This window comes from Dryobates pubescens, chromosome Z (genome assembly GCF_014839835.1).
Source record: "Dryobates pubescens isolate bDryPub1 chromosome Z, bDryPub1.pri, whole genome shotgun sequence".
Taxonomy (NCBI): domain Eukaryota; kingdom Metazoa; phylum Chordata; class Aves; order Piciformes; family Picidae; genus Dryobates; species Dryobates pubescens.
Window position 1 is genome coordinate 137,658,180 of NC_071657.1, and position 27,034 is coordinate 137,685,213.

General features: G+C 50.6%; 1 protein-coding gene across 1 annotated transcript; it reads right to left on the minus strand.

The window, feature by feature from the left end:
- On the minus strand, positions 1 to 26,736 carry BEST3 (bestrophin 3). The gene is made up of 9 exons (XM_054178956.1): positions 26,575 to 26,736; positions 21,792 to 21,886; positions 20,399 to 20,632; positions 12,906 to 13,060; positions 10,103 to 10,180; positions 8,891 to 9,043; positions 3,765 to 3,845; positions 2,358 to 2,509; positions 1 to 978 (listed from the first exon to the last, which is right to left on the minus strand). Exons 1-9 carry the CDS (start codon positions 26,724 to 26,726, stop codon positions 78 to 80), a joined length of 2,001 nt encoding a protein of 666 aa, XP_054034931.1. The 5' UTR covers positions 26,727 to 26,736; the 3' UTR covers positions 1 to 77.
- Positions 26,737 to 27,034: the final 298 nt, after the last annotated feature.

Sequence of the window (27,034 nt, forward strand, 5' to 3'; positions counted from 1 at the left end):
TCTGCCCTTCTGCCCTTCCAGCAGCTCTGGGTGAGAAGCACTTCCAAGGAGCTCAGTCAAGCACAGGGGAAGCACAGTCAAAGTTTCCTTTCTTTTTTCTCATTAGAAAATTCTACTATGGCTGTTTCCCTGCTCCCCAGCGTTTCCCAGAGGTGCTGCAGCTCAAAGGTCTCTGGAGCATCACCAGAAGCAACATCCTTTCCATCTCTCAAGTCCTGTTGTCGCGCAGGTGTGCCAGGGTCTGCTGAGGGAGGGGCGGTGTTCGGGCCTGTGCTGTGGCTGTGGAAGCTTGGCAGGCTCCATCGCTGGAGGTTTCTCTCGTGATCCGTCACGAAGCCGGCGATGTTGCCGCCGTGGGGCTCGTGCCTGGGCTCCCCTATCACAGAGGGCAGCGACTGATGCACCTCAGGATCGGGGAAGTAGGTGATGAGTTCTGGGGTGAAAAGAGGATGGTCCAGGAGAGCCACGTTTGCCTCCGCCAGGCTCCGCTGCAGCGCCTCCTCCGGCATGCTGGCGCTGCGTTCCGTTTGCAGCTCGGGTTTGCCCAGCAGGTCAGAGGCCTCCTCCTCAGCCTCGGAGACGATGACCTCCGGAACCGGCTTGCTGGTCTCGGACGAGACGTCGCTGTCGCTGAGCTGCGCCTCGCTCCGCGAGGCCTCCGTGATGGGTCCCAGATCTCTGCTGCTGTGCAGCCTCTTGCTTCTGTCCGCTCCTTCGTGTTTCCTCTTGAAGCTGGAGGAGGAGTGTCTGCCTCTGGTGTGCATCTCCTGCAGCCGCCTGATGTGGCCCTTCTCGTCCGCCGGGAAGAACACGGAGTTCTCGCTGGTCTGCCGGCTGTAGCGCGGGCGGGCCGGCGACGGAGGGCCCTCGTGGACGCTCAGAAACCGCTTCACTCTCCTCAGCACGGAAAGTTGTCTTCGGTGCTTGTCCTCTCCCCAGGGCCACTCTTCCCCGTAGAGGAAGGCGGTGTCAGCCAGCCTGCCAAACAAAGCCGGGTGAGTCGGTGTCGCTGACCTGTCTGCACGCACGTCAGTCCCCGGCTCAGCGGGAAGACTGCCTTAGAATCAAAGGATCAAAAAGGTTGGAGAAGACCTCAGAGATCATCAAGTCCAACCTGTCACCCAACACCTCCTGACTAACTAAACCATGGTTTCAAGTGCCACATCCAATCCCTTTTTAAACACCTCCAGGGACAGTGACTCCACCACCTCCCTGGGCAGCACATTCCAATGGCCAATCTCTCTTGCTAGGAAGAACTTTCTTCTCACCTCCAGCCTAAACCTCCCATGGCACAGCTTGAGACTGTGTCCTCTTGTTCTGGTGCTGCTTGTCTGGGAGAAGAGACCAACCCCCACCTGGCTACACTCTCCCTTCATGTAGTTGTGGACAGCAATAAGGTCTCCCCTGAGCCTCCTCTTCTCCAGGCTTGGTTTAGAGCAAGACAGGTTGCTCTTCTACCTCTTCCAAAAGGGGTAAAAGAAAACTGCTCACACAAAGGACTGGGAAGGATTGGAAAGTTTAAATGGAAGTGCTACTCATAACCACATACAACAGAACCACAGAGTCACAGTGGTTGGAAAAGACCTTCGAGATCACAGTATTGCATATATTAGAGGCTAGAAAGGACCTCAAGAGATCACTGAGTCCAGGCCCCCTGCTAAAGCAGGATCTCCCAGGTAGTCCACACAGGAACACATCCAGACAGGGCTGCAAAGGCTCCAGAGAAGGAGACTCCACAACCTCTCTGGGCAGCCTGCTCCAGGGCTCTGTCACCCTCACAGTGAAGAAGTTTCTCCTCATGTTGAGGTGAAACTTTCTCTGTTGAAGTTTGTATCCATGGTTCCTTGTCCCATGAAATCTAACCATTATCTAACTCTACCAGGGCCACTACTACACCCTGTCTAGATGGGCTTTTAAATACACCCAGGGTGGGGATTCAGCCACCTCCCTGGGCAGCCTGGGTCAGGCCTTGACAACCCTTTTGGCTTCAAAGGTTTTTCTCATGTCATAGAACCAATAAGGTTGGAAAAGACCTCAGAGATCATCAGGTCCAACCAATTACCTAATACCTCCTGGCAACTAAACCATGGCTCCAAGTGCCATATCCAATCCTTTTCTGAACACCTCCAGGGACAGGGACTGCACCACCTCCCTGGGCAGCAACCTAAACCTCCCCTAGGGCAGCAGTACAAAGCCCATGATGTACACATTCCCTGCTGTCGTAATTCCCCATCGGCAGCTTCCCCACTCACAGGACTGTCACAGCCCACAGCTCTGAGCTGACTGCCCATCAGTAAACGTGGCCTGTAGCGGTGGGGACCTTCCTGATGGCATTAAGGAGCCTTGCTGCCACTCACCCCATTTCAATAGTTGATCCAAGGAATGAAGGAATGCAGTAATCAGCAGCTGCTTTCGTGTAGGGCGGCCGGGCGGCGGAGTCGTTCCAGTAAATATCCTTCTCCATCCTGGGCAAGTTCATGTGCATGTCATCCACCGCCAGGAGCGAGACCTTAGGTGTTATGGGGTATAAAGCATGCCACTTTAAACATAGGGCAGTGTATTAGATCATAGAGTCATGGAATTCTCAGGGTTGGAAGGGACCTCAAGGATCAGCCAGTTCCAACCCCCCCTGCCATGGGCAGGGACACCTCACACTACAGCAGGTTGCTCACAGCCACATCCAGCCTGGCTGCAAACACCTCCAGGCAGGAGGCTTCCACCACCTCCCTGGGCAGCCTGTGCCAGGCTCTCACCACCCTCATGGGGAACAACTTCTTCCTAACATCTAATCTAAATCTCCCTTCCTCTAGCTTAGATCCATCCCCCCCAGTCCCATCACTCCCTGACAAACCCAAAATCCTCTCACCAGCTTTCCTGCCGGCCCCCTTCAGGCAGTGGGTTGAGGTCAGCTGTTTGCATGTTTAGCCAGGCATCATAAATACCAAAATCAATATGCATTAGCAATGGAATAGGAGCCAGCAGTGTGCCCAGGGGGCCAAGAAAGCCAAAGGCATCCTGACTGGGATCAGCAATGCTGTGTCCAGCAGGAGCAGGGAGGGGATTGTCCCCTGGCACTCAGCTCTGGGCAGGCCACACCTCCAGTGCTGGGTCCAGTTTTGGGCACCTCAGGACAAGAGAGATGTGGAGGTGCTGGAGCCAGGGCAGAGGAGGGCAAGGAAGCTGGGAAGGGCCTGGAGAAGAAATCTGATGAAGAGCAACTGAAGGAGCTGGGGATGGTTAGTGGGAAAGAGAGGAGGCTGAGGGGAGACCTCCTGGCTCTCTACAGCTCCCTGCAAGGAGGTTGTGGAGAGGTTGGTGCTGGGCTCTGCTCCCAGGTCATTAGTGACGGAACAAGAGGGAATGGCCTCAAGCTGCCCCTGGGGAGGTTCAGACTGGACATTAGGAAAGCTTTTTTCAGGGCAAGAGTGGTGAGGGCTTGGAATGTGCTGGGCAGGGAGGTGGTGGAGTCCCCAAGCCTGGCTGTGTTTGCAGGGGGTTTGGCTGTGGTGCTTGGGGCTGTGGTTTAGGGGTGAGCCTTGCAGAGCAGGGCTCTGGGTTGGCCTTGGTGACCCTGAGGCTCTTTTCCAACCTGAAGGTTTCTGTGGTTCTGTGAAAACAATATTTGGGGGATCACAGCCATAGGTGCTCCTTCAGGGCAAGAATTTGTTTCATTGACATCTATTGCCCACCATTTGTAGCTCAGTGCAAGAAATAAGGAAGAAATGTAGCAGAGCAAAGCTAGAAGTAGACATCACAACAGCAACCTGTAAATTCCTGTCGATGCACCAGTTGGTTTCAAAATCGTCATCGTCTTCTCCAAATGGGTTAATAAGTTGTTCAGCCACCTGAGAGGAAAACGAGAGGCAGAATAGAGGTTGGCATGCTGTGTCAGGACTGCTGCTGCAGAGACAAATAGGATTGCATTTTTATCTTTCTCTCCCTGCCTGTCATTTGCAATCATAGCTTGAGCTCCTGGGGAGGGGTCTGCAGCACAGCCCTGGGAGGAGAGGCTGAGGGAGCTGGGGTTGCTTAGCCTGGAGAAGAGGAGGCTCAGGGGAGACCTTCTTGCTCTCTACAACTACCTGAAGGGAGATTGTAGCCAGGAGGGGGTTGGTCTCTTCTCCCAGGCAAGCAGCACCAGAACAAGAGGACACAGTCTCAAGCTGTGCCAGGGGAGGTGTAGGCTGGAGGTGAGGAAGAAATTCTTCCCAGCAAGAGAGATTGGCCATTGGGATGTGCTGCCCAGGGAGGTGGTGGAGTCACCATCACTGGAGGTGTTTCAAAAGAGCCTGGCTGAGGCATTTGGTGCCATGGTTCCACCTCAACATGAAGAAGACCTTCTTGACTGTGAGGGTGCCAGAGCACTGGAACAGGCTGCCCAGAGAGGTTGTGGAGTCTCCTTCCCTGGAGACTTTCCAGCCCTGTGTGGATGTGTTCCTGTGTGACCTGTGCTGGATTTCATGGTCCTGCTCTGGCAGGGGGGTTGGACTCAAAGATCTTCAAAGATCCCTTCCCACCCTAAGATCCTGTGAGCCTGTGAATGGTCTAGCAAAAACAGGCTCTGTTGCTGTGTTCTCTGATACTCCACCAGCCCCAGTGGTCAGGATTCCCGAGGTCTGCAGCTGGGTTCTCCTGGAGGGAGCACAGCTCATCTGTCTAACACAGCCCTCAGCCCCTGCTTCTTTACTGGGGGTGATTCTGGTGGCATCCCTCTGAAACCTTTCAGAAAAGCAGCCCATCAAAGGACTTGGCTCAAGTGGGCACCATGCATCGTGCTAGCCAAAGCTAAGGCACAGCATCTGAGGCTGTGGTTTCAGTCAGCCTGCTGGTCTGGATTTCTGTACATGAAGTGATTGAAACTGCAGGCAGAAAGCCCATCCTGTGGAGGAGCCAACTAACAGTGAGCTCAGGCACATTTGTGGAGAGGCACTGTTGTCTGGGAACTAGGCTGGGAAAGGAAACCTTTTTGGCTGCCCATAACCTCATCCAGTCCTGCCCCCTGCAAAGGAATGAACAAATGGAAAGCCACCCAGAGACAGCCAGCTATGATCTCTGTAGCTCACAGTAGTGAAGCAGTCATTCCCTCACTATATAATCCTATGTGCCTCTAGGCTGTGCCAGTGGCTAAGCACTTTGGTGGCTCTCCTCAGCCACCACTTCCCAGGCCAGCAGTGGAAGTCAGCAGATGAGCTACTGAGCAGACTAACCTGACAAAAATGAAGGAATGGAAATGAGGAATAAAAAGGAGACAAAGGACAGCCCTGTCTGGATGTGTTCCTGTGTGACCTGTGCTGGATTCTATGGTCTTGCTCTGGCAGGGGGCTTGGACTTGATGATCTCCAGAGGTTCCTTCCATCCCCTAACATCCTGTGACACTTCTGCTCTCACTTGCTGACCTGTTTTGAGGCATCAGATTTTGGCTAGAGCTACAGAAGTGCTGCAACAGGGAATGAGACAGAGTGCAGACTCTGTTGTGGCTCTCCAGGGAAGACACAGGATCAGCTCAGTGTAGACCTGGGGGTTGGCATCTGGAAACCCCACTGCAAAACCTCTCTCATGAGGTGAAAATGGAATAGAATGAATGGAATGGAATGGAATGGAATGGAATGGAATAGAATAGAATAGAATGGAATGGAATGGAATGGAATGGAATGGAATGGAATGGAATGGAATGGAATGGAATTAACCAGGTTGGAAAAGACCTTCAAGATCATCCAGTCCAACCTGTCACCCAACACTGCAACAGATGGAACATCAGTGGTGGTCTTTCGCTTGCCTGACCTGGTCCTGGCATGAGACACAACTTTATTCTCCAGAATGAAATGTAGTGCAGAACAACTCCAACCTGTATTTGGATGGTTTATCTATCCCTCTGAAGAAAGCCAGCATTCAGAAGTGTCTCATGGGATGTGAAACTTTGCCCCTGGAGTGTAGGTGTAACAAAGCAGGCCCGAGGCCAAGGCATGAGCTCAGCTTAGCCATCATGTCTGAAGAGTTGCCAAGTTACTGGAATTCAGCAGCTCAAGGTCCTTTCTGCAAGCCTGGCAGCCAAAGCCCAACACACTCAGCAGGAAGCTGGCTGTAATCTTCAAGACAGAAATATCCTGACTTGAGGGCAGTCAGTGTGGGTTCAGACCAAGCTCCAGCCCGAAGGAGCCCTGTCGATATTTAATGTACTTTTTAAAACCCGCTTCTTCTCCCCTTTCATTTCCCTATGCAGAAGATTTTTCACTTGTTATGGCATCCTGCTGCAGCCAGGAGTTGGCTGGAGGCCCTGAAAGAGAGGCTACTAAGAGCCTTGGTTGCTGATGAAGGACAAACCACTCCCCGCCCAAGGGCAGTAGCTGGGCGGTGGAGAGAAGCAGCTCAGGGTTTGGTAACCGTAACCCAGAGAGGTTGTGGAGTCTCCTTCTCTGGAGACTTTCAAGGCCTGTCTGGAAGTGTTCCTCTGTGACCTGAGCTAGATTGTATGGACCTGCTCTGGCAGTGGGGTTTGGACTTGATGATCTTTTTGGGTCCCTTCCAACCCCTGACATCCTGTGAGTCTGCGAAGTGCTTCCTTCAGGCAGTCCTCACTCATTGCCACTTCTGTTACCTGCCCTGGAAGGCATTGCCTAGAGATAAAGCCTCTTATTTCTGCAGGAGCAGCATGCTCCCTCCACCACATTGGCTTCCCTTCTCTCTCCCTTTCTGCTCCAATCTGGTCCCTTCCTCCTCCCCATCTGCCAATGTCCTAAGACACAGGACTGCAGGCATCTTACTTTCCCCTGTGATCCTTGGTGTGATGCCTTCCCCACTCTACCCTCTGGAGCTGGCTGTAGGAAGGAGGCTCTAAAACTGGCCAGTTTCATGCAATTTATGTTCTAAGAGAAAAGTTACCTCTAAGTTTCCAGCCATGATTAAAAAGCCCCAAAGGAAATCTTAATGCAGGTGGGAGGTGATTCTCCCCTTCTGTTGCACTCTGGTGAGACCCCACCTGGAGCACTGTGTCCAGTTCTGGAGCCTCTATTACAGGAAGGATCTGGAGGTGCTGGAAGGTGTCCAAAGAAGGACCATGAGGATGAGCAGAGGGCTGGAGCTGCTCTGCTGTGAGGACAGACTGAGGGAGTTGGGGTTGTGCAGGCTGGAGAAGAGAAGGCTGCAAGGAGACCTAATTGTGGCCTTCCAGTGTCTGAAGGAGGCTACAAGAAAGCTGGGGAGGGACTTTTGAGGGTGTCAGGGAGGGATAGGACTGGGGGGAATGGAGCAAAACTAGAAATGGGTAGATTGAGATTGGATGTTAGGAAGAAGTTGTTCCCCATGAGGGTGGTGAGAGCCTGGCACAGGTTGCCCAGGGAGGTGGTGGAAGCCTCATCCCTGGAGGTGTTTGCAGCCAGGCTGGATGTGGCTGTGAGCAACCTGCTGTAGTGTGAGGTGTCCCTGCCCATGGCAGGGGGGTTGGAACTGGCTGATCCTTGAGGTCCCTTCCAACAACTCTATGATCCTATGTGGAGCCTCATGTACTAATTTCCTTTTTATTTGAAACTTTTTTCCCCCAGTTAATCTGCCTTGACAATCACTGTAGAGGAGAGAACTACCAGGAGGGTTGTGGCTTAATTACTCAACTATGAGATCAATGATGATATGTTACCTTAGCTGGCACCAGGAGGCTGATGGATAGTATCCAATTCCCTCTATAACTCTTTATTTTAATGAACATTTTCATGCATTGGGGTTGCAGCCAGTGCTGGCTGTCACTCTTTGATGGCCCTCTGGAACTGGAGATGGCTTAATTGCTTACATCTGATTAAGTTAATGGCCAGTACTAAAGGCTGGGTTTGATCATAAGAAGAAGCTATGATTCAGTGTCTTTCAGCCCATGCCAGGTCTGCAGCCATATATTCCCATCACACAGCTGAGTGGGAGAAAGGGTTTGTTTATATCTTCCATCTATCATTTTATAGCCCAAGTCCTGTACCTGACTTTGCTGGAGCAATGCTCCCTCTGGGAACTGTGGCTGCACTGGCCCTACTCAAACTCTTCCAGGTTCCTGGACATTTCTTACTGTAAGGTTTGTCAGGTGGAATTATAAATGCATTGTGTGATGCCTCTTTACAACCACAGGACTCTTGGAGCTGACTTCACTTTCGGTGTAGCTCCATTAGAATCACAGAATCAATAAGGTTGGAAAAGACCTCAGAGATCATCAAGTCCAAACTATCCACCAGTACCTCCTGACAACTAAATCATGGCTCCAAGTGCCACATCCAATCCCCTCTTGAACACCTCCAGGGATGGTGACTCCACCACCTCTCCCTGGGCAGCACATTCCAGTGGCCAATTACTCTTTCTGGGAAGAACTTTATCCTCACCTCCAGCCTAAATTTCCCCCTGCACAGCTTGAGACTGTGTCCTCTTGTTCTGGTGCTGGGTGCCTGGGAGAAGAGACCAACCCCCACCTGGCTACAGCCTCCCTTCAGGGAGTTGGAGAGAGCAAGGTCTCCCCTGAGCCTCCTCTTCTGCAGGCTAAACACCCCCAGCTCCCTCAGCCTCTCCTCACAGGGCTGTGCTCCAGACCCCTCCCCAGCCTGGTTGCCCTTCTCTGGACATGTTTGAGTGTCTCAATGTCCTTCCTAAATTGAGGAGCACAGAACTGGACACAGGACTCAGTGCTGAGCACAGGGCACAATGACTTCCCTGCTCCTGCTGGCCACACTGTTCCTGATGCAGGCCAGGATGCCATTAGCCTTCTTGGCCAGCTGGGCACACTGCTGGCTCATGCTCAGCTGTGTCAACCAGTACCCCACCTTGGTGATTTTACCATGTGCCACAAATCTGACACCTTGACTTCAGCTCTGACATCTTCACCCAGAGAGGATTCCCCTGTGACCTTCCCAGAAAGCTCGCTTACCTTCAGCCATCCTGCATAGAAGAAGAACTGTAGCAGTGTGAAGATTGGAATGTAAATATCCAAGTCATGTCCCTGATACCCTTGGTCAGTGTCCAAGAACTGGCGCCCGATCAGGCAGGCAAAGAAAAAAGTATAGACTGCAAGAGTAACGACCTGCAAAGAACAAAGCTTTGTTGAAATCATGCCATAACATGGTCTTATGCAGAAGGGAACACTTGCTCAAAGCCCTTTCACAGGCTCACAGGATGTTGGGTTGGAAGGGACCTCTGAAGATCTCAGAGTCCAAGCCCCCTGCCAGAGCAGGAGCATAGAATCCAGCACAGGTCACACAGGAACACATCCAGACAGGGCTGGAAAGGCTCCAGAGAAGGAGACTCCACAACCCCTCTGGGCAGCCTGCTCCAGTGCTCTGTCACCCTTACAGTAAGGAAGTTCCTTCTCATGTTGAGGTGGAACCTCCTGTGCTGGATTTTCCATCCATTGCCTCTTGTCCTATCCCAGGGCATGAGTGAGCAGAGCCTGTCCCTGTCTCTTCCTTCCTGACCCCCAGCCCTCAGATATTGATAAACATTGGTCAAATCTCCTCTCAGTTTTCTCCTCTCCAGACTAAACAGCCCCAGGGCTCTCAGCCTCTCCTCACCAGGCAGTGCTGCAGTCCCTTCAGCATCCTTGCAGCCCTCCCTTGGACTCTCTCCAGTAGATCCCTGTCCCTATTGAACTGGGGAGCCTAGAACTGGATGCAATATTCCAGGTGGGGCCTGACTAGGGCAGAGTAGAGGGGGAGGAGAACCTCCTGGATCTGCTGGACACACTCCTCTGCATGCCCCCCAGGACCCCCTTGGCCTTCGTGGTCCCCAGGGCACATTGCTGTCCCATGCAGAACTTGCTGCCCACCTTTTGCTATGTAATTTGCAAATGTATAGGGAAATCTTGCAAATAGGAATAATTATGGCAGGAAGAAGACACAGGGAAAAGAGAAACATTTGAGTGTTTCCCACTCCTCTCCCAGCTTATGCAAGGCCTTCAAAACTTCTCCACATTAAATGTGACTTAGTTAACCAGGACCTCCCTGCTCCCATGGGAGTCAACAAGTGTTGGAAACTCTGGTCCAGTCCCTCTGGAAACTCCAGTTGAGTTTATGGATGTTTTACACCAAGCTCCCTTTTAATGGCAATTGTATTTTGAATTTTGTAAAGGATAAAAGCTCAGTACCTGGGTATAGACCAGTGGAATTCCAACCCAGTCATAACCAAAGAGAAGACTACACCATGACCGGTACTTATTCATCTCCTAGAAGAGAAGAGAAGAGAAGAGAAGAGAAGAGAAGAGAAGAGAAGAGAAGAGAAGAGAAGAGAAGAGAAGAGAAGAGAAGAGAGAAGAGGAGAAAAGAGAAGAGGGGAGGGAAGGGAAGGGAAGGGAAGGGAAGGGAAGGGAAGGGAAGGGAAGGGAAGGGACGGGAAGGGAAGGGAAGGGAAGGGAAGGGAAGGGAAGGGAAGGGAAGGGAAGGGAAGGGAAGGGAAGGGAAGGGAAGGGAAGGGAAGGGAAGGGAAGGGAAGGGAAGGGAAGGGAAGGGAAGGGAAGGGAAGGGAAGGGAAGGGAAGGGAAGGGAAGGGAAGGGAAGGGAAGGGAAGGGAAGGGAAGGGAAGGGAAGGGAAGGGAAGGGAAGGGAAGGGAAGGGAAGGGAAGGGAAGGGAAGGGAAGGGAAGGGAAGGGAAGGGAGGTTCAGAGAGGGGAGGTTCAGAGAGGAGAGAAGAGGTTCAGAGAGCAGAGGAGAGGAGAGGAGAAGAGAGGTTCGGAGAGGTTCGGAGAGGAGAGGTTCAGAGAGGAGAGGAGAGAAGAAAGAGAAAAGATAAATGAGAAGAAAAAAGAAGAGAAAACAAAAACCAAATCCCAACAAATTAAACCTGCATGGAGTTCAACTCTAAATCATGACTATTTTGCTAAAGTTCATTTATGCACATATAAACCACAGAGAAACATGAAAGTGTAGTATACAGGAACTGAGAGCATGACTATACCAAGCATTCCACTGTCACATTTCACAGAATCACAGAACATTAGAGGTTGGAAGGGACCTCCAGAGCTCATCCAGTCCAACCCCCTGCCAGAGCAGCATCACCCAGGGCAGTCCACACAGGAATGCATCCAGGTGGGGTTGGAAAGGCTCCACAGAAGGAGACTCCACAACCTCTCTGGGCAGCCTGCTCCAGGGCTCTGCCACCCTCACTGCAGAGAAGTTTCTCCTCATGTTGAGCTGAAACCTTCTCTGGTCAAGTTTGTCTCCATTGTTCCTTGGCTTATTGCTGTGCACCACCCACAAGAGCTTGGCCCCCTCCACTTGACCCCCAGCCCTCAGCTATTGAGAGACATTGATCAGATCCCTCTCAGTCTAAACAATTTGAATATCAAGATGGTTCACAGAACTGGAATTCTTAGAATCACAGAATTGTTAGGGCTGGAAGGGACCTCAAGGATTATCATACCTCACACTATAGCAGACTGCCCAGAGCCACATCCAGCCTGGCCTTGAAAACCTCCAGGGATGAGGCTTACACCATGGGCAACTTGTTCCAGTGCCTCACCACCCTCATGGTGAAGAACTTCTTCCTAACATCCTACCAGTTCTTGGTATACTGTGTATCTCCTCACCAATTATCCTTATATGCAGACTAGTGAACATGAAAGATTATTATATCATGAAGAAAAATGCCACAAACAGTTTAACCTCTTAATTAAATATTCAGGAAAATGATTTTCCCTGAAACTGATATTAAACTCTTCAAAACATCAAATAATTCTCATCTTCTCCCCTGCAGCAATGAAACAGACATTCAGGCATTGGAATGTGCTGCCCAGGGAGGTGGTGGAGTCCCCAAGCCTGGCTGTATTTGCAGGTGGTTTGGCTGTGGTGCTTGGGGCTATGGTTTAGGGTTGAGCCTTGTAGAGTAGGGCTCTGGGTTGGCCTTGGTAACCCTGAGGCTCTTTTCCAGCCTGAATATTTCTGTGATTCTGTGAGTTTACAGTGAGGTTACAATAACTTTTTAACTCAGCCATCTGTTGCTTCAGTTAACCCTTCCTCAGTCATATAAATGCAAACCCAGCACACTGCTGTCTGTGCTTGAGTGGATATTGGTGCACAGAGACAAGTGGTATAAATCCTGAGTAAGACTGTTTGGATGACCCTGGAGAGCTGTGCACATGAAATCATAGCATCATAGAATGGTCCAGGCCAGAAAGGACCTCCAAAGGTCATCCAGTCTGACCTCCCCACAGTCAGCAGGGACATCCCCCACTAGATCAGGTTGCCCAGAGCCCTGTCCAGCCTCACCTTGAATATCTCCAGGGAATGAGACTCAACTGCCTCCCTGGGCAACCTGTTCCAGTGTTCCACCACCCTCATGGTAAAGAACTTGTTCCTCACATCCAATCTCAATCTGCTCTGCTCTAGTTTGAAGCCATTGCCCCTGGTCCTGTCCCTGCAGGCCTTTGCAAACAGTTTCCCTCCATCCTTCTTGTAGCCCCCTTCAGGTATTGGCAGGTTGCTATTAGGTCTCCCCAGAGCCTTCTCTTGTCCAAGCTGAACACCCCCAGCTCCCTCAGCCTCTCCTTGTAGCAGAGGGGCTCAACCCCCCTGATCATTTTTGTGGCCCTCCTCTGGACCTGCTCCATCAGCTCCATGTCCTTCCTGTATTGAGTACACAATACTCCAGGTGAGGTCTCCCCAGAGCAGAGCAAAGTGTCAGAATCACCTCTCTGTCTCTGCTGGCAGTGCTGCTTTGGATGCAGCCCAGGCTGCCACTGGCCTTCTGTGCTGCAAGCTCACGCTGCCTGCTCATGCCCAGCTTCTCACCCATCAGCACCTCCAGGTCCTTTTCCTCAGGGCTGCTTTCTAACACCTCACCCCCAGGCTCTATTGATGGTGAGGATTGTTCTGGCCCAGATTCTGTCAATGCAAGGCTCCCAGGCAGCAATTTCAGTTTAGCTTTCTGTGGATGATTTTTTGCTTCCTACTTACGTTCATCAGGGTCTGCAGATCGACGCTGTCGCGAATCCTTCCCTCTTTCCGTGCCTTTGATGCCAGGTTGCCAAACCACACAAATGGAACCCAGTATTTCAGGTGGGGAGACTTAAGGTCATCAAAAAGTTTTCTTTCATATCTTGTCATAAAACCTGTTCAACCACCACCACCACCAAAAAAAGAAACAGTTTATTCTGGACTCGCCGTGCTGCTGGGATGGAGAAATTCTGAATGTGTTTTAATCTTGTAGTGTGATCACAGAGTCACAGAGTGTTAGGGGCTGGAAGTGACCTCAAAAGCTCACCCAGTCCACCTCCCCCTGCCAGAGCACCTAGAGCAGATCACACAGGAACACATCCAGGCAGGTCATGAATATCCCCAGAGAAGGAGACTCCACAACCTCTCTGGGCAGCCTGCTCCGGGGCTCTGGCACCCTCACTGCAAAGAAGTTTCTCCTCATCTTGAGCTGAAACCTTCTCTGTTTGTCTCCATTGCTCCTTGGCTTACTCCTGTGCACCACTGAAGAGATCTTGGCTCCCTCCACTTGCCCTCCACCCCTCAGATATTGATAGACATTGATCAGATCCCCTCTCAGCCTTCTCTTCTCCAGACTAAACAGCTCCAGGACTCTCAGTCCCTCTTCACAGGGGAGATGCTCAAATCCCCTAAGCATCCTCCTGGCTCTCTGTTGGACTATCCAGCAGGTCTCTGTCTCTCTTGAACTGGGAAGCCCAAAACTGGACACAGGATTGCAGCTGTGGTCTCAGCAGGGCAGAGCAGAGGGTGAGAAGAACCTCCCTAGACCTGCTGGCCACACTTTCCTTGCTGCAGCCCAGGATCCCACTGGCTCACAGCTACTCCTGTGTTCTGTGTGACCACTAGCAGGCTGCAGACACACCCTGGGGACTGTACAGGCTGCTCTCTAGTTTCACATTCTCCATTTTGGAAGGAGAAGGAACTGGATATATCAGTCAAGAAACAATCACCTTTCAGCAAGGACAGCTCTTAGCAGCCTCACAACATATGTTGTAAGGCCACTTGCCTGACCTGATTCTGATCATTCTTTGGTAAATCTGCAAAGCAACAAGCAAGCCACAGAGGCTGCAAGTGCATGCATGAGACAGAGCTCAGCAGAGAGTGTGCCTTCTGCCAGCACAACACTTGCCTGCCAGATGGTGTTTCAGGCTTTCTTTGGGGTTATGAAGGCTTGCAAAGAGAAGAAGAATCATGCTCTGAACCTTGAGTCCTGTGTCCAGTTCTGGGCTTCTCAATTTAAGAAGGACATTGAGAATGTGTCCAGAGAAGGGCAACAAAGCTGGGGAGGGGTCTGGAGCACAGCCCTGTGAGGAGAGGCTGAGGGAGCTGGGGTTGCTTAGCCTGCAGAAGAGGAGGCTCAGGGGAGACCTTATTGCTCTCTACAACTCCCTGAAGGGAGGTTGTAGCCAGGTGGGGGTTGGTCTCTTCTCCCAGGCAAGCAGCACCAGAACAAGAGGACACAGTCTCAAGCTGTGCCAGGGGAGGTTTAGGCTGGAGGTGAGGAGAAAGTTCTTCCCAGGAAGAGTAATTGGCCATTGGGATGTGCTGCCCAGGGAGGTGGTGGAGTCACCATCCCTGGAGGTGTTCAAAAAAGGTTTGGCTGTGGCAGTTGGAGCCATGGTTGAGTTGTCAGGAGGTGTTAGGGATTAGGTCATAGGTTGTTCTTGATGATCTCTGAGGTATTTTCCAGCCTGGCTGATTCTATGAGTCTCTGAAATCCCACTGCTAGTGAGACACGAGGCCAGCTGACCTGCTGGGGGGCTGCAGGCTGAAGCTGCTCTCTGCCTGGCAATTGACCTTGCTGGGGGGCTAGGAAGGTGTCAAATTTCCTGCAGAGTTCCCCTGTCCTTGTGAAGCCCTGCTTCCACCTGCTGCAAGCAAGTCCAAGGTCAGGTAGCAGAGGAGCCAGGGATATGAGTGAGAAAACCTGCACCAGAGCAGCTTGCTGCCTGGGGCTGGCATGGGAGCTGCTTAGTTTTTGGAGCAACACTTCTCCCTCCCTGGGCAAGCAAGCTCTGCTCTGCTGTCCTCCTTCCACCCAGCCTCTGATTAAAAACCACCTCAGAAAATTCATGGCAGGAAATGGCACATTTTTCTTTGTCCAAGTTCTGGATTTTCTGGGATTTAAGCAATATTCATGTTTAGAGGATCTTAGGTTTTTCTGCTCAGGTGTGTGTCACCTACCAGGATGGGTATTAAGGCTTCTTTTGTTCTGTTGACAGTAGGTCTGAAACAGGACAAAATAACCTGGCAGCCCCCCAATCATCACAGAATGTTAGAGGCTGGAAGGGACCTCCAGAGATCATCCAGTCCAACCCCCCTGCCAGAGCAGCATCACCCAGGCTAGTCCACACAGGAATGCAAAACAAGTTGCTCAGGCAATCAATTACAAGTTGAGCACTGAGAATTCCATAAGGGAACTGAGAATAGACAGGATTTTGTTTTCTAGTCTCTAGCTAATAACTAAGGATTGGCCCATATTGCTACCCATGCTGTATTGGCCATACATTGCTAGAGCTACATGAAGCAGCAAAAAAACCTTAAATGCACACAAAGTCAGTTGTATTTTGTATAAAAATGTGCATAAGGTAAAAGGAGGTTTGTTAAACTTGATCAGTCTTGGCCCAGAGGGCCAATGGCATCCTGGCCTGCATCAGGAACAGCGTGGCCAGCAGGAGCAGGGAAGTCATTGTGCCCTGTGCTCAGCACTGGTTAGGCCACACCTTGAGTCCTGTGTCCAGTTCTGGGCTCCTCAATTCAAGGAAGATGTTGAGATGTCCCCTTCAGGCTGCTATTAGGTCTCTCCAGAGCCTCCTCTTCTCCAGGCTGAGCACCCCCAGCTCCCTCAGCCTGTCCTTGTAGCAGAGGTGCTGCAACTCCCTGATTATTCCCCTAGTCAATGGTGAGTTCACCCTTGTGAATGTCAGCTCAGGCAGGATGCAGTGTGCTCTCCATTACACCCAGATCAATGTTACATCAGGGCTAGCAATATTCCTAGAAGGTATCACAGCTCAGGCAGAAATTGCACCATGACAAAGGATGTTGTGAGCAAGCTTCTGTGCCTTGTGGTATGGGTGAGTCAGACTAGGTTGGAACAGGCTGCCCAGGAGGGTTGTGGAGTCTCTCTCTCTGGAGATATTCCAGACCTGCCTGGATGTGTTGCTGTGTGATCTGCTCTAGGTGATGCTGCTCTGGGAGAGGGGGTTGGATTGGATGAGCTTTGGAGGTCCCTTCCAGCCCCTCACATTCTGTGATTGTATGAGACTCCCAAGACATTGCTCTCAGGTTTTAAATCCATGAATTCAAGCAGCTCATTTGCTGGAAAGAGAAGTGCATGGCAAGAGGTACACCATGGCAGTTCTCAGTCTGATAGCAAAACAACAAATTGGGCACAAGCTGTTCCAGGGATGGCTGTGCTCTAAGTATTAGATTCTGCTGCTCACGTTCATGCTGAGTGCTGCACTCCAATACAGTCTGATATGTAATGCCACAGGGAGCTAGGGAGGAGATAATTGCAGAGTACTGTCTTAATCCCTGGATGTTAGTAAGAGCAAACTACACCCTCAAGGCCTCAGTGCTGCACCCACAACAATTCTGTGGCACAACTCAGTTTGCCCAGGTGGCCAAGAAAGCCAATGGCATCCTGGCTTGGATGAGAAACAGGGTGGCCAGCAGGAACTGGGAGGTGATCAGCCGCTGTGCTCAGCACTGCTGAGGCCACAGCTCAAGTACTGTGTTCAGTTCTGGGCCTCTCACTACAAGAAGGACATTGAGGGGCTGGTACAGGTCCAGGGTAGGGCAACGAGGCTGGAGAAGGGCCTGGAGCACCTGGCCTGCAAGCAGCATCTGAGGGAGCTGGGGTTGGTCAGTCTGGAGAAGAGGAGGCTGAGAGGAGACCTCACTGCTAGCTACAGCTCCCTGAAGGGAGGTTAGAGCGAGGAGGGGGCAGCCTCTTCTCCTTGGTGTCAAGCAACAGGACCAGAGGAAATGGTTTCAAGATGCACCAGAGGAAGTTCAGGCTGGATGCTAGGAAATATTTCTTCCCAGAGAGGGCTCTCAGCCATTGGATTGCTCTGCCCAGGGCAGTGCTGGAGTCACCATCCCTGGAGGTGTTTAAGCAGCCTGTGGAGCTGGGGCTTAGGGACATGCTTCAGGACTGACCCCAAACTGGGTTGAAGGTTGGATGGATGAACTTTGAGATCCCTTCCAACTGGATGTTTTCTGTGATTCTGTGCAATATGTATTGAAACCTACAGAACAAATACTGAAATCCACAATGCTGACTACACTACCAATACTCAGTGATACAGTTTAGAATAGAACACTTTTCACTGTTAAAAAAACCCAAAACAAAGCACTCAAGCTGAACCAGGGGAGGTTCAGGCTGGATGGTAGGAAGAAATTCTTGCCAGAGGGAGAGATTGGCCATTGGGATGTGCTGCCCAGGGAGGTGGTGGAGTCACCATCTCTGGAGGTGTTTAAAAAGAGCCTGGATGAGGCACTTGGTGCCATGGTTTAGTTGATGAGATGGTGTAGGGTGCTAGGTTGGACTGGATGATCTCAAAGGTCTCTTCCAACCTGGTTAATTCTGTATTCTGTACTTGTTTTCCAGTCTGCAGTTTTAGTACAATGCTGTGATATTTTCTCTCATTTGGAACAGATTGTCCTTAGCAGTAGGGAGGCAGAGCTGGATTAGCCTGATGGAAATGTTGTAATTTTCCAGTGTATATTAGAAGCAGATTGCTGGGGAGAGTAACAGAAGCTTCCTTGACCTTTCACAGGCTCAGGTAAACAGTTTTGTTGAACAGCACAGGGAACTGAATCCAGCTGAATCCAACATGCCTTTTTTTGGGGTAAGGTCAGTGCATTCTGGATTTTGTGCATAGAGAATCACAGAACCACAGAACTGTCAGGGTTGGAAGGGACCTCAAGGCTCAGCCAGTTCCAACCCCCTGCCATGGGCAGGGACACCTCACACTGCAGCAGGTTGCTCACAGCCACATCCAGCCTGGCCTTCAAAACCTCCAGGGATGAGGCTTCCACCACCTCCCTGGGCAACCTGTGCCAGTCTCTCATCACCCTCATGGGGAAGAACTTCTTCCTGACATCCAACCTGAATCTACCCACTTCTAGTTTTGCTCCATTCCCCCCAGTCCTATCACTGTATATATGCACACTTCATTTTTTAGCTTGCTGCAACTTTGCTTACTGATCTCTGCCAAAGGAATCATTCTAAGAACTGCAATACACTCAGTAAAACAAACAAACCCCACCAACAAAAGCAAACAAATGAATGACTTCTCCTTTTGAAGGAGACCCTCAGATCTCTGTGCTAACAAATAATAATAATAAAAAGAATAGAATAGAATTAGAAATAGAAATAGAAATAGAATAGAATAGAATAGAATAGAATAGAATAGAATTAACCAGGTTGGAAAAGACCTTGAGATCATCAAGTCCAACCTATCACCCAACACCATCTCATCAACTAAACCATGGCTCCAAGTGCCTCATTGAGTCTCTTCTTAAACCCCTCCAGTGATGGTGACTCCGCCACCTCCCTGGGCAGCACATCCCAAGGGCCAAGCTCTCTGTGAAGAACTTCTTCCTAACATCCAGCCTGAACCTCCCCTGGTGCTGCTTGAGACTGTGTCTTCTTGTTCTGGTGCTGGTTGCCTGGGAGAAGAGACCAACCCCCATCTGGCTACAACCTCCCTTCAGGTAGTTGTAGAGAGCAAGAAGGTCTCCCCTCAGCCTCCTCTTCTCCAGGCTAAGCAACCCCAGCTCCCTCAGCCTCTCCTCATAGGGCTTGTGTTCCAATCCCCTCCCCAGCTTTGTTGCCCTTCTGTGCTGGTGTCTGAGCACGCCAGTTAGGAGGCATGGCATCACTCCTTGGCTTCAAATACCCAGTGAGCAGTCCTTTACAAAGAGGTAAAGTCTCACATGACTGGCTGCTTCTCCCAAGTCATCACACTCGGTGTGTCATCACAACAAACAGGACATAAAGACATGCTTAAAGCTTGGCATATTTATCCCTGAAAAAGTAAACTTAAGGGAGGTTGTAAACTTAAAGGGAAAAAGACAAAACCCCTTGGGGCTGAGGTTGTAAAAACAACTGACGAGCCTCAAAACGTGCAATTGACTTAAAATGAATTGAAATAGGGCTGGACTTGGGAAGTGCCTGCAGAGACCAGCCTCTGATACACAAGGCAAAGTGATAGCCTAAACATTTTCCCTCCTGTTTCCATGGCACTTCCTCTGCCTCAGCTTCCACCACTGCCCCTTGTGCTGGCATTGGGCATCCCCCAGCAGAGCCTGGCTCCAGCCTCTGGGCACTCACCCTGCACATCTTTAGCAACAGCAAGGAGGTCACTTCTCAGTCTCCTCCTCTCTGAGCTACAGAGCCCTCAGCTCCCTCAGGCTCTCCTCATGAGGAAGATCTTCCACTCCCTTCAGCATTTTTGTGGCTCTGTGCTGGAATCTTTCAAGCATTTGCCTGAGGTCCTTCTTGACCTGAGGGGCCCAGAACTGGACACAATATTCTAGATGTGGCCTCATCAGGGCACAGTAGAGGGGCAGGAGAAGCTCTCTGGACCTACTAACCACAGCACTTCTAATCCACCCCAGAATGGCCTTGGCCTTCTTGGCCACCAGAGCACAGTGCTGGCTCATGGTCAACCTTCCATCCACCAGGACCCCCAGGTCCTTTTGGCCTTCCCTGCTCTCCAACAGCTCAGTCCCCAGCCTAGACTGATAGTCCAGTCTTGTTTAATATCTTTATCAGGGATCTGAATGAAGGGGTTGAGTGCACCCTCACTAAGTTTTCAGGTGACACTGATTTGGGTGGGAGTGCTGATCTGCTCCAAATTCTTGCCCTCAAGGAGTACCTATGGCTGTGGTCCCCCAAATATTGTTTTCACAGAATCACAGAAACATTCGGGTTGGAAGAGACCCTCAGGGCCACCAAGTCCAATGCAGAGTCCTACTCTGCAAGGCTCACCCCTAAACCACAGCCCCAAGCACCACAGCCAAACCACTTGCAGACACAGCCAGGCTTGGGGACTCCACCACCTCCCTGGGCAGCACATTCCAAGCCCTGACCACTCTTGCCTGAAAAAAAGGTTTCCTAATGTCCAGTCTGAACCTCCCCAGGGGCAGCTTGAGGCCATTCCCTCTTGTTCTGTCACTACTGACCTGGGAGCAGAGCCCAGCACCAACCTCTCCACAACCTCCTTGCAGGGAGCTGTAGAGAGCCAGGAGGTCTCCCCTCAGCCTCCTCTGTTTCCCACTAACCATCCCCAGCTCCTCCAGTTGCTCTTCATCAGATTTCTTCTCCAGGCCCTTCCCAGCTTCCTTGCCCTCCTCTGCCCTGGCTCCAGAGTCTGTCTCCCTCCTTCCTGTGCCCCCACCACTGAAGGAAAGGAAAGAAAGGCTGGGGGGAAGGATTGCAGTACCTGCCCCTACCACATGGTCCATGGTGGGGAACCTTTTGTACACAGCTGTGCTGACAGAGCGGAAGATCAGCAGCGAGGTTAGGTTGACATAGCGCATGAGAGTCCTCCTCAGCAGGCGCCCGTATTCATCTCTGCCCTGCACACAGCTGGAGATCAGCAGCATCAACCTGTCTGGCCATGGCAGGTTCACAAACTGGTTCCACCACCGGTTCACCACCAGGGTAACGTAGAAACCTGAGGGTTGGAAGCAAAACAAACCCCAACCACAAAGGAAAGCAAGCAAACAAAAGAAAGTCCAGCGGCTGTCAGGAGCTCTCTTCATGGCTCTGTGCTTGAAGTTTGCAGAGTGCTATTCACAAGGCTAAGCTGCTCCATTGTCCCAGAGAAATGCAGAGAGTCACCTCAAAGCCCAGGACGCAATCTATGCTAATTATTTAACAGACACTGCAACTTAATGGCCCATTCCAGCTGATTAATACATGCTCAGGAACTTCCCCATTTCCACTTCTCTAGTAAACCGTGAGTGGATTTAGTGCTTTGAATGTTCAGGTACAGTATGTTAGTGTTAGTGGGCATTAAACAGATATAGTGATAAAGACAGAGATAGAGGTAGAGATAGAGACAGAGACAGAGATAGAGATGAGAGAGATGAGAGAGAGAGAGAGAGAAACAGAGATAGAGACAGAGAGGAAGAGAGAGAGAGAGAGAAACAGAGATAGAGAGAGACTATAGTAAACCTTGAGTGGATTTAGTGCTTTGAAAGTTCAGGCACAGTATGTTAGTGTTAGTGGGCATTAAATAGATACAGTGATAGAGATAGATATAGTGATAGAGACAGAGACAGTGATAGAGATAGGGATGGGGACAGAGATAGGGATGGAGATAGAGATAAGGATGGAGATAGAGATAGAGATAGAGATAGAGATAGGGATGATAGATAGAAACAGAGGTAGATAGAGACAGAGATAAAGAGAGAGAGGTAGAGAGAGGTAGATAGAGAGAAAGGTAGATAGAGAGAGGTAGAGAGAGTGACTATAGTAAACCTTGGGTGGATTTAGTGCTTTGAAAGATCAGGCACAATATGTTAGTGTTAGTGGGCATTAAATAGATATGGATTAGATACAGATAAAGCCATATCTAGATATAGATATACACACAGATATGCAAACTTTACTTTTTGCTGCTGTATATACAACATGAGCATAAATGTTACTGTGTCAAAAGCAGCTCAGCTTTAAGGAGCCCTGTTTGAAGCTGACAGTTTTCCTGCCAGCCTCCACTCTGCCACGTGCCCATCAGCTCTGCAGCGCTCCCATGCACAGGCATTGACAAAAGGCCTGAACAGAGACAGTGCTGGAGAAATAATTTCACCTGTGGTGAAAGTGGTACTTACCAAGCACAAAGGTCACTGGGATTTGCTCAGCATATCTGTCACAGTAAATGGATAGTTTCTCAAAGAAGCGTTTTTGGCTACCTGTAAGGAAAAATCTGCAGCGAAAATAAAATGTATCTGTCCTTTCAGAGGATGCTGGCACGAGCCACAGAGGGCCCACAGGGTGCATAATCAGGCATGAGCAACAGGCAACAGCTTAGCTAGTGTCCTCAAGAGCACCCTTAAAAGTAAAGTGCTGAGCACTTTGGGCATGTAACAAAAAAAGCTGGAGGAGAAGACATTATTCACAAAGTCACAGAACTGTCAGGGTTGGAAGGGACCTCAAGGATCAGCCAGTCCCAACCCCCCTGCAACAGGCAAGGGACACCTCACCCTGGATCATGTTGCACAGAGCCACATCCATCTTGCTCCTTAAAAATCTCCAGGCATGAGGCTTTCACCACCCTGCTGGGCAACCTGTGCCAGTGTCTCAACACCCTCAGGGGGAAGAACTTCTTCCTAATGTCTAATCTAAATCTCCCCTCCTCTAGCTTGGATCCATCCCCCCAAGTCCTATCACTCCCTGACTCCCTCAAAAGTCCCTCCCCAGCTTTCCTGTAGCCCCTTCAGATACTGGAAGGCCACAATGAGGTCTCCTCAGAACCTTCTCATCCCCAAACTGAACAACCTCCATTCCTCTGCTCATCCTCATGGCCCTTCTCTGGACACCTTCCAGCACCTCCAAATCCTTCCTGTAACAGAGGCTCCAGAACTGGACACTGAGCTCCCTGATCTTTGCAGTTTTCATGTGGCTAATTTAAGTGGCACTGCCAGTTAGGATCACTGCCTTGCTATCCTAGACAGAGCAAATAGTGATAGAGAAATGCAGAGCTTGCTCCCCTTAATAAACCCTTGAGTCTGCTTGAATTGCCAGAGGTTATCAATCTCTGATTGCTCTTACTTGAAAATGCTAATTACTCTTAACTCCTACAAAATTTTTCTTTTCCACAAGATGAAGGCTCCAACTGCAGTTGTTTCACAGTGAGGAAAATATTCATCAGCTGAGTGAAGCATGGCAGCTTCATAGAATCATAGAATCAATAAGGTTGGAAAAGACCTCAGATATCAAGTCCAACCTGTCACCTATTAACTAACACCTCCTGGCAACTAAACCATGGCTCCAAGTGCCACATCCAAGCCTTTTTTGAACACCTCCAGGGATGGGGACTCCACCACGTCCCTGGGCAGCACATCCCAATGGCAAATTACTCTTGCTGGGAAGAACTTTATCCTCACCTCCAGCCTAAACCTCCCCTGGCACAGCTTGAGACTGTGTCCTCTTTTTCTGGTGCTGGTTGCCTGGGAGAAGAGACCAACCCCCACCTGGCTACAACCTCCCTTCAGGGAGTTGGAGAGAGCAAGAAGGTCTCCCCTGAGCCTCCTCTTCCCCAGGCTAAGCAACCCCAGCTCCCTCAGCCTCTCCTCACAGGGCTGTGCTCCAGACCCCTCCCCAGCCTGGTTGCCCTTCTCTGGACACCTTCCAGCATCTCAATGTCCTTCTTAAACTGAGGAGCCCAGAACTGGACACAGGACTCAAGGTGTGGCCTAACCAGTGCTGAGCACAGGGCAGAAGGACTTCCCTGCTCCTGCTGCCCACACTGTTCTGATGCAGGCCAGGATGCCATTGGCCTTCTTGGTCACCTGGGCACACTGCTGGCTCATGTTCTCTTCTGCCCATGCAGACAGATCTCTAATGAAATACAACAAGCTTAAATATAAACAGTTGTTTTATTTGGAGAGATGAGCATTGCAGTTAGCATTTGGCTTCTTATAAGAGGAAAAGATGAGAAATACTCTGTGGGTTTTGCTTGCAGTTGTGCAGTAAAACCTGCAGTGCTCTCCATGGTGTATTTACCATGGTCTTCAATTGCCTAACATGTCAGCAAAACTGAATGAATTTCAGTAAATGTGTGGCTCTGGTGTTTCTTTGCATATTAATGTGTGGTCTTCTTTCCCAGCTTACAGGTATAGATTACTGAATCACAGGCTCACAGGATGTTAGGGGTTGGAAGGGACCTCTGGAGATCTTCCAGTCCAAGCCCCCTGCCAGAGCAGGAGCATAGAATCCAGCACAGGTCCCACAGGAACACATCCAGACAGGGCTGCAAAGGCTCCAGACAAGGAGACTCCACAACCTCTCTGGGCAGCCTGTTCCAATGCTCTGTGACCCTCACAGTGAAGAAGTTTCTCCTCATGTTGAGTTGGAACCTTCTGTGCTGTGGCTTATATCCATTGTCCTTTGTCCTATTTCAGGGCTCAAGTGAGCAGAGGCTGTCCCTGTCCCTTCCTTCCTGACCCCCAACCCTCAGATATTGATAGGCATTGATCAGATCCCCTCTCAGTCTTCTCCTCTCCAGACTAAACAGCCCCAGGGCTCTCAGCCTCTCCTCCCCAGGCAGTGCTGCAGTCCCTTCAGCATCCTTGTAGCCCTCCCTTGGACTCTTTCAAGTCCGTCTTGAAATGGGGAGCCCAAAACTGAATGCAGTACTCAAGATGAGGTCTCAGCTGGGCAGAATAGAGGGGGAGGAGAACCTCCCTGGCTCTGCTGGACACACTCCTCTTAGTGCACCCCAGGACCCCCTTGGCCTTCTTGGCCACCAGGGCACATTGCTGTCCCATGCAGAACTTCTTGTCCCCCAGCACTCCCAGGTCCTTCTCCTTGGGGCTGCTCTCCAGCAGATCACCTCCCAGCCTGTCCTGCTGCAGTTCATTCTTCCTTCCCAGCTGCAGGACCCTGCAGTTATCCTGGTTGAACCTCAGTAGTTTTCTCTTTGCCCAGCTCTCCAGTCTGAACATTTTGGCATTAATCACAAACTGAAGCTGATTTCCCTCCTTGCTTTGCACAAAAAACAAACACCGAGGGCTAATTACAGACCAAGGGAAGAGCTGAATCATGATTTTGATACTTCTGTGTACTTCATCAATTACAAGTTTCACTGCACTAATTGATGCATTCCATCTGTCATCCAGGTGTTTAGTTCACTCCTTGCTGGAGTAAGCAACTCTCCTTCTAACGTGACCCTCCACGGCGCTGGGTGACACACGGAAAATAACCACCCAGGGGTTCCATGCAGTTTTACCTGGCTCTCTGCAAGGTGAAAGATAAAGTCTGCCATGCTGTCTTAGCTTTAAAAGCAAACCTTTGCTCTCATAGAATGGCTTAGGTTGGAAGGGACCTTAGAGATCATCTACTCCAACCTCAGATTCACAGGTTGCAAAGGGTTGGAAAGGACCCTCAAAGGACATCTTGTCCACCTCAGGTGAGTTATGAGACCAACACACCAGCACTAAACATCTCCTGCCCTTTGCTCAGCCACTCCTTGGCATCAGTGGCAGCAGCTTCAGTGCTGGCAGAGGTGTGAAACAGTCCCAGGTAGCTGTGCTGATCTGGCAAAAGAAGATTCACCCAAATTATACCCACTGGAGTGTTGCTGAAGCAGTCACTGCCTCTGTACGTGTGAATAAAAGTTAACCAAGCAAAATCCGCTTTGGACTTAGCTCTGTTTCAGTTTCATCTTCTACAACACCCCTGCACTGAGCAGGGACAACTCCAACTAGATCAAGACGCTCAGGGCCACATCTAGATTGATGTTGAATGTCTCCAGGGACAGGGCCTCCCTGGGCAACTTGTTCCAACCTCCCTGCCATGGGCAGGGATGCCTCTCAACTAGACTCAGCTGCTCAAGGCCTCATCCAACTGGCTCTGAACACCCCCAAAGAGGAGGCATCCACAGTCTCCCTGGGCAACCTGTTCCAGAGTCTCACCACCCCCCTGCTGAAGAACTTCTTCCTAAGATCCAGTCTAAACCAGATCCTGACTATATAACCTGTCTCTCAAATTACTACCTTTCAGGGTTTGCTAAAGAGATCACAACTGAGAGAGTGAAGACAGTTCTGCAAGCAAAATGAAAGGCCTATACTTATCACTTGAAGCAGAGAGGCAGTCTTGCTGCTGCCAACTCAATGCCAGGATGATAAAAGCTATAGAACACAGGCTAGCCATGGGTGTTCATTTAGCCTAACTTCAGTAGGATGGGTGCTCAGTGCTGGGCCCAAGGTAGAATCAGATGAATGCCACAGGCAGTATTTTATTTATACCCTGCCTGCCTTCTCTGGAACATTAAGGAACATCCAATTCCAAGCAAAAGACAATCCAAGGGAGATGTGGAGGTGCTGGAGCCAGGGCAGAGGAGGGCAAGGAAGCTGGGAAGGGCCTGGAGAAGAAATCTGATGAAGAGCAACTGAAGGAGCTGGGGATGGTTAGTGGGAAAGAGAGGAGGCTGAGGGGAGACCTCCTGGCTCTCTACAGCTCCCTGCAAGGAGGTTGTGGAGAGGTTGGTGCTGGGCTCTGCTCCCAGGTCAGTAGTGACAGAAGAAGAGGGAATGGCCTCAAGCTGCCCCTGGGGAGGTTCAGACTGGACATTAGGAAAGCTTTTTTGAGGGCAAGAGTGGTCAGGGCTTGGAATGTGCTGCCCAGGGAGGTGGTGGAGTCCCAAAGCTTGGCTGTGTTTGCAGGGGGTTTGGCTGTGGTGCTTGGGGCTGTGGTTTAGGGGTGAGCCTTGCAGAGTAGGACTCTGCATTGGACTTGTTGGTCCTGAGGGTCTCTTCCAACCTGAATGTTTCTGTGATTATGTAGCAACCTCCCCCCACCCCACCCCCACCCCCCATCATTCATCAGCCTAATAGCACCCAGGGTGACAGCTCAGTATGACATACACCAAGGTGTGAATCGGAAGGGGTGTACCTGTACAAGACACTGATCGCTGTGTAAAGAGTAGCAAAAACAATGAACTCTCTGTACAGTAGTTTGTAGATGCTGCCTTTCCACCTCAGGAGCAATCTGTGAAATCCAAAGAAAGTGGCATTTGCTACTTTGCTGGAATAAGTGACTGTCATCCTCCTGGCAGGCTGGGCCTAGAAACAGCAGGAAAGAAGCAAGAAACCTTTAGACAGTGTAGCCTAACCTGAATGCAGCCTTGGACTGACAGGTACACAGCTACACAGGCACAAATAAATGAATGATATACAAACACAGAAGGTTAGGGGCTGGAAGGAAGCTTGAGAGATCATCCAGTCTAACCCCCCTGCCAGAGCAGGAGCACCTAGAGCAGATCACACAGGAGCACATCCAGGTGGGTTTTGAATACTTCCAGAGAGGGAGACTCCACAACCCCCCTGGGCAGCCTGCTCCAGGGCTCTGTCAC

What these genes read in the sequence shown, in the direction of transcription:
- BEST3 (XM_054178956.1), bottom strand. Translation starts at nt 26,726, where the DNA reads ATGACAGTCACTTATTCCAGCAAAGTAGCAAATGCCACTTTCTTTGGA. An exon ending in CCCAGTGACCTTTGTGCTTG is followed by an intron (nt 20,633 to 21,791) that starts GTAAGTACCACT and finishes TCCAACCCTCAG; the next exon opens with GTTTCTACGTTACCCTGGTG. An exon ending in GGATCAACTATTGAAATGGG is followed by an intron (nt 979 to 2,357) that starts GTGAGTGGCAGC and finishes TTTGTTTGGCAG; the next exon opens with GCTGGCTGACACCGCCTTCC.